This window comes from Rutilus rutilus, assembly GCF_951802725.1.
Source record: "Rutilus rutilus genome assembly, chromosome: 20".
NCBI lineage: Eukaryota > Metazoa > Chordata > Actinopteri > Cypriniformes > Leuciscidae > Rutilus > Rutilus rutilus.
Genome location: NC_140225.1, coordinates 33,388,936 through 33,398,273, shown reverse-complemented (window position 1 = coordinate 33,398,273; position 9,338 = coordinate 33,388,936). Strand labels below are relative to the sequence as shown.

The following is a 9,338-nucleotide window of genomic DNA, read 5'->3' as shown; positions in this document are numbered from 1 at the left end:
TCATGTGACATACATCTTACATACACGTAGAATTACCGACAAAAGTTTCGCAATCATAGGAAGAGTAATCAGACTTTTGTCAAATTCGCACGTGAGAAAGGAGTTTTGTTTGATAAGTGGTGCGCTTCGAGTCATTTTAATGATTTTCCTTCCTTGTGTGAATTAGCGCTCCTTGAAGATTTTAAAAGGTGTTTGCCTGAACGCATTGTTTTGTACTTGAATGAGCAGAAGGTGATGAAACTGTCTGCTGCTGCTGTACTAGCGGACGAGTTTGCGTTGTCTCATAAAAATGTGTTTAGTACAACAAGATGATCAAGTTGAGGTTCAGGTTTTGCCGAACATGCTCTACTTATCAGGTTATGGGGAAACCAAACCAAGTTATTCCTCCCGCGCCGTTAGTTCCAATTCCGGTGCTCTGTGAACCTTTTGAGCATGTGATCGTGGATTGTTTCGGACCATTGCCTAAAACAAAGACTGGACATCAGTTCTTGCTCACAATGATGTGCGTAGCGACTCGATACCCAGAAGCAGTGCCATTGCGAAAAAGTACATCCAAAATTCTTTTCTACTTTTGGTCTGCCTAAGATAGTACAAACAGATCAAGGCACAAATTTTATGTCCAAGTTGTTCACACAAACTTTGTGTTCACTGGGTGTCTGTCATCGTACTTCCAGTCCTTACCATCCTGAGAATCAAGGTGTGCTTGAGAGATTCCACCAGACACTTAAGGCTATGTTGAAGTAGTGTTGGGAGACAGAGAATGAGTGGGATGAGGGTGTGCCACTTGTTCTTTTTGCTATTCGTAAAACCACTCAGGAATCTTTATGGTTCAGTCCAACTGAACTTGTGTTTGGACATAGGCCTTGTGTACGAGGACCACTGAAAGTTCTTAAGGAGCAAATGCTTGGTCTGGATGATAGGTTAACTCCTACAAAGAACATTCTTGTTTATGTGGCTCGTTTTCGTGACCGAGTGCAGGAATCCTGTGATTGTGCCAAAGAAGCTCTTTCTGAAGCTCAGTCTAGCATGAAACAGCACTTTGATAAAGCAGCAGTGTCACGATCATTTTCAGTGGGTGATAAGGTACTGGTGTTGTTACCAATTAAAGCTTTAAATGAGTCCACCCCCCAAGATTACGGTTATAAACATGAGCCTCGTCTGAAAGGCAAAGGGGGAGGTGTTGCTGTAATTTATAGTAATATCTTCAGAATTACTGAGAAGTCTTGTTTTAAATATGATTTTTTTGAAGTGTTGGTGCTTAATGTAACACTATCTAGTGTAAATGATAAATCACGTTTGAGATTTGTGCTGGCTACTGTATACAGGCCACCATACAGACTTTATCAAATAATTTGCTGACTTTCTATCAGAGTTAGTACTGGCTGCAGATAAAGTCCTAATTGTCGGTGATTTTAATATACATACTTTGACAAAAGATGCATTGGGATTGGCATTTAAGGACATTCTGAACTCTATTGGAGTTAGACAACACGTGTCAGGACCTACTCATTGACGTAATCATACTCTAGATCTAACATTATCACATGGAATTAATGTTGATGCCATTGAAATTCTACAGCAGAGCGATGACATCTCATATCATTATCTAATCTGGGGTATATTTCATTGCATCATGACAAAGGCTACCCTGATTCAAAAGCAATTTCAAATGCACCCTTTGTTTCCCAGTGAAACACTCTTTCAGTTCCATTTTATTTTTGCTGGATGTGTGATAGAGCAAGTAAAGTTTATTCATAAGGATTTAGAAATTACTCTATGAATGTGTCACTCACAGCAAGATCAAGTCTATGAGCCGTACAAAGCCAACCAGTGACACCAGGGAACAGGGCCTGCATTCAAGCTACTTCCTCACTTTAACATCAGAGCTCCATCAATTGTTTGGAGAGGAGTTCCTTTGTAAAGAAACCATTCCCTCTGCACTTCAAGTCACTTTGTGGTGAAAAATCTAAGTTTTAATTTATCTGTGGTATTTTTAATATGCTTTAAGACAAACCATGTGCAAATTCATAACTCAAGACCACTGCTGAGTATTTTCTCCTTAAAACTACAGTGAACTGAAGACAGTCTAAAAAACAGTTTGAAATCACTAGTGTTTCTGACGTCACAAACTACCTTGTAACTAATCAGGTCAACGAGCTAATCTCTGAGCTGCTGTGAGTGGAGGCAGGGCTCATTTGCACATTCATAGAATTGTGTATACTAAATGAGGCAAGGGTGTCAAGTTACATTCAAGTGGATGCTGCACACTGGTGGTTGAGATATCCTCCTGACATGTGAAGCACTTTGGGTGTACTGTAGCACAAATGAAAGTGCTATATAAATGCCTCATTGTAATGATTTTCACCAGGAATTCTTCTGTTAAACAAATTGTAAAAAAAAAAAAAAAAAACACCTTCAGATGCATAACCCAGAGCTGTCACTAGTAGTCTTTAGAAGGTTCATTTAAAACTCCATATGGAGAAAGTTCAGGAACCCTATGGTTGCATGCTATATGGGACTTGAAGTACAGGACAACTATCAATTATCACCACATTGGCAGAATGAGCCACTTTTTAAAGCCAAAACTAGTTAAACCAGACAAGCATCAAAATGACAAGTCAGGTACAATCAAGGATTGATTTGTCAGTTTTATTGAGAACCTCTCTTTTGGCCTTGAACCGTTACAGGACCAAGTGAGGCCTTGCCTTCCCACTGAATGCCTAGAGAAGAAAAAAGCCAAGTTAGAGCACTTGAATCAAAAGCAACCTTAGAAAGAGCAAACGCTACCGACCTCCATAGGGAGCAGCAAATTCACCATCAGGACCACATGTTGAGTCACAGCAACCACAAACTTGGTCGTTTCCATCAGCAGCAAGCCACCTGCAACAAGACATGGAACCTTCAACATGAAGTCAACTTAATACCCCCACCCCCCCCCACCCCCCCCCCCCCCCCCCAAAAAAAAAAAAAGTACCCATTGGCAAAGGAACAGGATTTGCGCTGAGCATCACTGGGTGCAGAAGCAATAGTTGCCTTCAGATTACATGTTATGTAGATCTGCAAGGGATGACAGACAAGTCACAAAACCAAAGCAGATGGGAGGAAAAGTCAAGTTAACTCATTCATAGTACATACAGAAGGACTGTTGCCCTCTTGGAACATAAACGCCTCCAGCTGGAACTGGATCTTGTCATCCTGGGACCGAGGCATGAAGCGGGAGCTGGAAGCTGTAGTTTTAGCATCCACAAAGCACCTGACGACAAAAATCACAAAGAGCAACTCATGAATGTCAACTGTAGAGCATCAAGCAACTAGACCTTACCCATGACTCAAAAGTGGTTACAAAAGGCAACTTAAACAGTTCTACCGCATCAAGGGCCATGACCTTACCCGTGATTCTCAATGAAGGAATATCTCGGAAGAGAGTTCACATCAGGTACTTGAGTGGCCACACAGCTGTCCACAAACACACGCAGAGGCACATGATTGTACTGCTTCACAGATGCCTCGATGTTAATAACGCCACCCAGGAAATAGGAGTATGAAGGCCTCTGATAGGCCCAGTCATCTACACAAAAAACACTTTAAGCACAGCCACAATAGCAAGGGTAAAGGTTTATTTTATTGAAAGAAATAACATGTACCAACCCATCATGATCTTCAGGGAGAACAGCAAGACTTCTTCACCAGCCTCTGTTGAGGCATAAGGGACCCATGTTGGCCTCAAGGCATCACTGCTTACATTTTGAAGCCTGCGGTTCATGAAAGAACCCATTAAATGGTCTCCCAGTTGCACAAGAAAGTGCAGAAAATCAGAGATCCCCTACCTTTGATAATGGCATTGAACACCAACAATTGCACCATCGGCCCGGGTAATCGGAGTCCCTGCAAATGCCTCAGGGGTGTAGGTAAGAGAGAAGGTGTAGACAAGTTCATCCTCATTCATCTGAGAAAAGATTGTGGTTACCAAGAGGGTCATCCAAGACTTCACATATACCAAGACCATAAACTCATATTGCTATGAATGGGAGAAGGTGCACTGCAATATGGTGGAATTCCTAAAGAGCAAATCACCAATTAGTAAATTCTTCACATCACCACAGCTGCCCTCAGAGGCTCAGGTGTTGCCAGAGATAGCCAATGTTTTGGAGAAATACACTAAGGATTGAACATTTTGCTGTTCCAGGGTAAAAACTAGCTTTAACACCATTAAGGCCCATGATTTGGTCTGGTTTCTTAAGCTCCTTTCATACCATTTATGGGATAGTTTACCTCAGATGTTGGTTTTAAGGCTTAAAGGTAAGTAGCTTGAATTCAGGATTTACCCATTCAAATAGATAAAAATTGGTCTTAGCTGCCCTGGCATTGTAAAACCAAGTGAACTGACTTTCCTTGAAAAGGTCCTCTGCCACAACAAATAACCCATTAAGATGTATCTGTTCTTACCATCAGCACGCTGTTGCAGTCCTGTAATTCATACTCCAAGATGAGCACTCTTGATCCAGGATCCTGACCAACAACAGGACATCCACCTAAAGACAGACCAGTTGGCTGGATCAACTGACCATTGCTGAAGAAGTCCTGCTGGACCTCTACAAGAACCCGGTTCTCGCCACATTGAACCGCTACGCTGCTGGGAGTCACGGGTTGCCTCAACTGGAAGTCCACAGCCAACTCGCTCTTCACCTCAGGAATGATGGGATACCTCCAATCCAAAGGCTTCACTGGACCCTGCAACAGCTGCTTCTCCTGAAGGCCAAAAGGCTCCTGCGCAAGGCTTTTGGAGTCAGGACCCAAAGGACTCTGAAACTGAGAAGCCACTTGCAAAGGGTTCCAGAGCCCTAGAGGAGAAAGGGCAGGACTTCTGGAAGCTAGATCTGATTTTGGCCCCATGCTTCTTGGACTATGACTATACCTCAAACTTCCCAAGACATCAGGCATATCAAATGCAACAATCACAACCACCACTAAGACCACTTTCAGGAACCCCATTCTAACAAATGTTGACACAAACACCAGCACTTGGCTTTGCCATTTTGTACAGCTTTGAGTTAAGGTGGCTCCACCCCTTTTACCTTAATTGATTATCTTTGATTCTCCTCTGGACCTGCAGAGTGTATGCATCTTAGGGACGCACCATTCTGCAATTTTTTTATGCGACTGTCCAAATACCCACACTTGCCGTCTTTGTACTTGACCACTTGTCTACTTACATGACCTACAGTATTTCCAGTCTTTGATCCATGTGTTCAAGTGGGCTTGATGACCGCAAGTGTGTGCAGAACCTTTGATTACCCAATGGGACACACTTTGGGTAGTCAAAAATGAAAGTTTACAGAGCTTTATTTACACATTTTGATTTAAAAAATAAACTTATAAATGTCTGTTGAGTAGTCCCTATGTAACAAAAGACACAATTTAAAAATTGTGATGTGTGTATTAACCCTCTGGGGTCTGAGGTGTTTCCTGGGCCTGGAGGTGTTCTGACATGCTCTGACATTTGTGCTTATTTCTGTAACTTGTAACATTTTCATGGCTAAAGTCTGATTACACTGTATTCAACACAAAATCTGCTACAATAATATGTGAGCAGCATGTACAGTTGTTGTCAGAATTAATGGCACCCCTGGTGAATATAATCAAAAATGGGTGTACATTGTTTATCCTTTTGATCTTTCATTAAAAAAAATAATAATTCTAACATCTAACCTTTCATTGAAGTAAAAGAATTGAAAGTTACATTATGAAATAAATGTTTTTCTCCAAAACACGTTGCCCACAATTATCGGCACCCCTAAAAATGTTATCAGTAGGAACACGAAATGACTAGGAACACGAAATTGTCTAGCTATGACTTCTTGTTTCACAGGAGTTTAAATATGAGGAAACAAAAAGGCCAAATTCCCTTAATCATCCATCACAATGAGTAAAACCAAAGAATATAGTTCTGATGTGCATCAAAAGATTGTTGAGTATCACAAAATAGAAAGTGGCTGTAAGAAAATAGTTCAAGAATTCAACCATCAGAGCAATAATTAAGAAGTTCCAATCAACTAAAGATTTTACGAATCTGCCAGGAAGAGGACATGTGTCTAGTTTGTCTTAATGCACGGTGAGCAGGAAAGTTTGAGTGGCCAACGACTCTCCAAGGAACACAGAAATTACTTGAGTCTTGGGGGTCAGAAAGCCTAAAAAAATATATCAAACAACCCCTACATCACCACATGTTGTTTGGGAGGGTTTCAAGAAAAATCCTCCTCGCTCCTCCAAAAATAAACTCTAGCAAACACACCTCAGACCCCAGAGGGTTAATACAAACATCACAATTTTTAAATTGTGCCTTTTGTTACATGTAAATCTACTGAAACACTACTGAACAGACATTTATAAGTTTATTTTTGAAATCAAAATGTGTAAATAATGCTCTGTAAACTTTCATTTTTGCAAAACTAAAAGTGTGTCCCATTGGGTAATCAAAGGTTCTGCACACACTTGCAGTCTTCAAGCCCACTTGAACACATGGATCAAAGACCGGAAAAACTTTAGGTCATGTAAGTAGACAAGTGGTCAAGTACAAAGACTGGCAAGTGTGGGTATTTGGACAGTCGCATTAAAAGATGCATACACTCTGCAGGTCCAGAGGAGAATCAAGGATAATCAATTAAGGTAAAAGGGGTGGAGCAAACTTAACTCAAAGCTGTACAAAATGGCAAAGCCAAGTGCTGGTGTTTGTGTGAACATTTGTTAGAATGGGGTTTCTGAAAGTGGTCTTAGTGGTGATTGTTGCATTTGATATGCCTAATGTCTTGGGAAGTTTGAGGCATAGTCATAGTCCAAGAAGCATGGGGCCAAAATCAGATCCAGCTTCCAGAAGTCCTGCCCTTTCTCCTCTAGGGCTCTGGAACCCTTTGCAAGTGGCTTCACAGTTTCAGAGTCCTTTGGGTCCTGACTCCAAAAGCCTTGCGCAGGATCCTTTTGGCCTTCAGGAGAAGCAGCTGTTGCAGGGTCCAGTGAAGCCTTTGGATTGGAGGTATCCCATTGTTTCTGAGGTGCAGAGCGAGTTGGCTGTGGACTTCCAGTTGAGGCAACCTGTGACTCCCAGCAGCGTAGCGGTTCAATGTGGCGAGAACCGGGTTCTCGTAGAGGTCCAGCAGGACTTATTCAGCAATGGTCAGTTGATCCAGCCAACTGGTCTGTCTTTAGGTGGATGTCCTGTTGTTGGTCAGGATCCTGGATCAAGAGTGCTCATCTTTGAGTATGAATTACAGGACTGCAACAGTGTGCTGATGGTAAGAACAGATATTGTAATGGGTTATTTGTTGTGACAGAGGACCTTTTCAAGGAAAGTCAGTTCACTTGGTTTTACAATGCCAGGGCAGTTAAGACCAATTCTTATCTGAGTAAATCCTGAATTCAAGCTACTTCCCTTTAAGCCTTCAAACCAACATCTGATATAAACTATCCCGTAAATGGTAGGAAAGGAGCTTAAGAAACCATAACAAATCTTGGGCCTTAATGTTGTTAAAGCTAGTTTTTACCCTGGAACAGCAAAATGTTCAATCCTTTGTGTATTTCTCCAAAACATTGGCTATCTCTGGCAACACCTGAGCCTCTGAGGGCAGCTGTGGTGATGAAGAATTTACTAATTGGTGATTTGCTCTTTAGGAATTCCACCATATTGCAGTGCACCTTCTCCCATTCATAGTAATATGAGTGCATGGTCTTGGTGTATGTGAAGTCTTTGGGATGACCCTCTTGGTAACCACAATCTTTTCTCAGATGAATGAGGATGAGCTTGTCTACACCTTCTCTCTTACCTACACCCCTGAGGCGTTTGCAGGGACTCCGATTACCCGGGCCGACAGCGCAATTGTTGGTGTTCAATGCCACTATCAAAGGTAGGGGATCTCTGTGACTTTCTGCACTTTCTCGTGCAACTAGGAGACCATTTAATGGGTACTTTCATGAACCGCAGGCTCCAAAATGTAAGCAGTGATGCCTTGAGGCCAACATGGGTTCCTTATGCCTCAACAGAGGCTGGTGAAGAAGTCTTGCTGTTCTCCCTGAAGATCATGATGGGTTGGTACATGTTTTTTCTTTCAATAAAATAAGCCTTTACCCTTGCTATTGTGGCTGTGCCTAAAATGTTTTTTGTGTAGATGACTGGGCCTATCAGAGGCCTTCATACTCCTATTTCCTGGGTGGCGTTATTAACATCGAGGCATCTGTGAAGCAGTACAATCATGTGCCTCTGCGTGTGTTTGTGGACAGCTGTGTGGCCACTCAAGTACCTGATGTGAACTCTCTTCCGAGATATTCCTTCATTGAGAATCACGGGTAAGGTCATGGCCCTTGATGTGGTAGGACTGTTTAAGTTGCCTTTTGTAACCAGTTTTGAGTCATGGGTAAGGTCTAGTTGCTTGATGCTCTACAGTTGACATTCATGAGTTGCTCTTTGTGATTTTTGTCGTCAGGTGCTTTGTGGATGCCAAAACTACAGCTTCCAGCTCCCAGCTCCCGCTTCATGCCTCGGTCCCAGGATGACAAGATCCAGTTCCAGCTGGAGGCGTTTATGTTCCAGGAGGGCAATAGTCCTTCTGTATGTACTATGAATGAGTTAACTTGACTTCTCCTCCCATCTGCTTTGGTTTTGTGACTTGTCTGTCATCCCTTGCAGATCTACATAACATGTATTCTGAAGGCAACTCTTGCTTCTGCACCCAGTGATGCTCAGCGCAAATCCTGTTCCTTTGCCAATGGGTACTTTTTTTTTTTTTTTTTTTGGGTATTAAGTTGACTTCATGTTGAAGGTTCCATGTCTTTGTCTTGTTGCAGGTGGCTTGCTGCTGATGGAAACGACCAAGTTTGTGGTTGCTGTGACTCAACATGTGGTCCTGATGGTGAATTTGCTGCTCCCTATGGAGGTCGGTAGCGTTTGCTCTTTCTAAGGTTGCTTTTGATTCAAGTGCTCTAACTTGGCTTTTCTTCTCTAGGCATTCAGTGGGAAGGCAAGGCCTCACTTGGTCCTGTAACGGTTCAAGGCCAAAAGAGAGGTTCTCAATAAAACTGACAAATCAATCCTTGGTTGTACCTGACTTGTCATTTTGCTGTGTGTCTGGTTTAACTACTAAAATCAATGTGATGAAACTGATAGTCGTCCTGTACTTTCCAAGTCCCATATAGTATGCAACCATAGGGTTCCTGAAGTTATAAACTTTCTCCATAGGGAGTTTTAAATGAACCTTTTAAAGACTGCTAGTGAAAGCTCAAGGTTATGCTTCTGAAGTTTTTTTTTTTTTTTTTTTTAACAACTTGGTTAACAGAAGAATTCCTGGTGA

General features: G+C 42.0%; 2 protein-coding genes across 2 annotated transcripts; one reads left to right on the top strand and one right to left on the bottom strand.

Annotated features, from left to right (window-relative positions):
* Positions 1-2,635: 2,635 nt before the first annotated feature.
* LOC311279752 (zona pellucida sperm-binding protein 3-like) lies at positions 2,636-5,039 on the bottom strand. Its single transcript, XM_084391454.1, has 8 exons — positions 4,447-5,039; positions 3,828-3,946; positions 3,649-3,752; positions 3,391-3,568; positions 3,136-3,253; positions 2,975-3,057; positions 2,792-2,880; positions 2,636-2,720 (listed from the first exon to the last, which is right to left on the bottom strand). The coding sequence occupies exons 1-8, from the start codon at positions 4,990-4,992 to the stop codon at positions 2,650-2,652; spliced, it is 1,308 nt and encodes a 435-aa protein (XP_084247580.1). The 5' UTR covers positions 4,993-5,039; the 3' UTR covers positions 2,636-2,649.
* Positions 5,040-6,721: 1,682 nt separating this feature from the next.
* Positions 6,722-9,078, top strand: LOC311279760 (zona pellucida sperm-binding protein 3-like). The gene is made up of 8 exons (XM_084391462.1): positions 6,722-7,289; positions 7,780-7,898; positions 7,976-8,079; positions 8,160-8,337; positions 8,475-8,599; positions 8,678-8,760; positions 8,836-8,924; positions 8,994-9,078. Exons 1-5 carry the CDS (start codon positions 6,750-6,752, stop codon positions 8,542-8,544), a joined length of 1,011 nt encoding a protein of 336 aa, XP_084247588.1. The 5' UTR covers positions 6,722-6,749; the 3' UTR covers positions 8,545-8,599; positions 8,678-8,760; positions 8,836-8,924; positions 8,994-9,078.
* Positions 9,079-9,338: the final 260 nt, after the last annotated feature.

Bases quoted from the DNA above. Each gene is read 5' to 3' on its own strand.
- LOC311279752 (XM_084391454.1), bottom strand. From the start codon at position 4,992: ATGGGGTTCCTGAAAGTGGTCTTAGTGGTGGTTGTGATTGTTGCATTT. The intron at 2,881-2,974 runs GTACTTTTTTTT...GTCTTGTTGCAG, and splicing joins TCCTGTTCCTTTGCCAATGG to GTGGCTTGCTGCTGATGGAA. The intron at 2,721-2,791 runs GTCGGTAGCGTT...TTTCTTCTCTAG, and splicing joins ATTTGCTGCTCCCTATGGAG to GCATTCAGTGGGAAGGCAAG.
- LOC311279760 (XM_084391462.1), top strand. From the start codon at position 6,750: ATGGGGTTTCTGAAAGTGGTCTTAGTGGTGATTGTTGCATTTGATATG. The intron at 8,080-8,159 runs GTTGGTACATGT...TTTTTTGTGTAG, and splicing joins CTCCCTGAAGATCATGATGG to ATGACTGGGCCTATCAGAGG. The intron at 8,338-8,474 runs GTAAGGTCATGG...TTTTGTCGTCAG, and splicing joins TCCTTCATTGAGAATCACGG to GTGCTTTGTGGATGCCAAAA.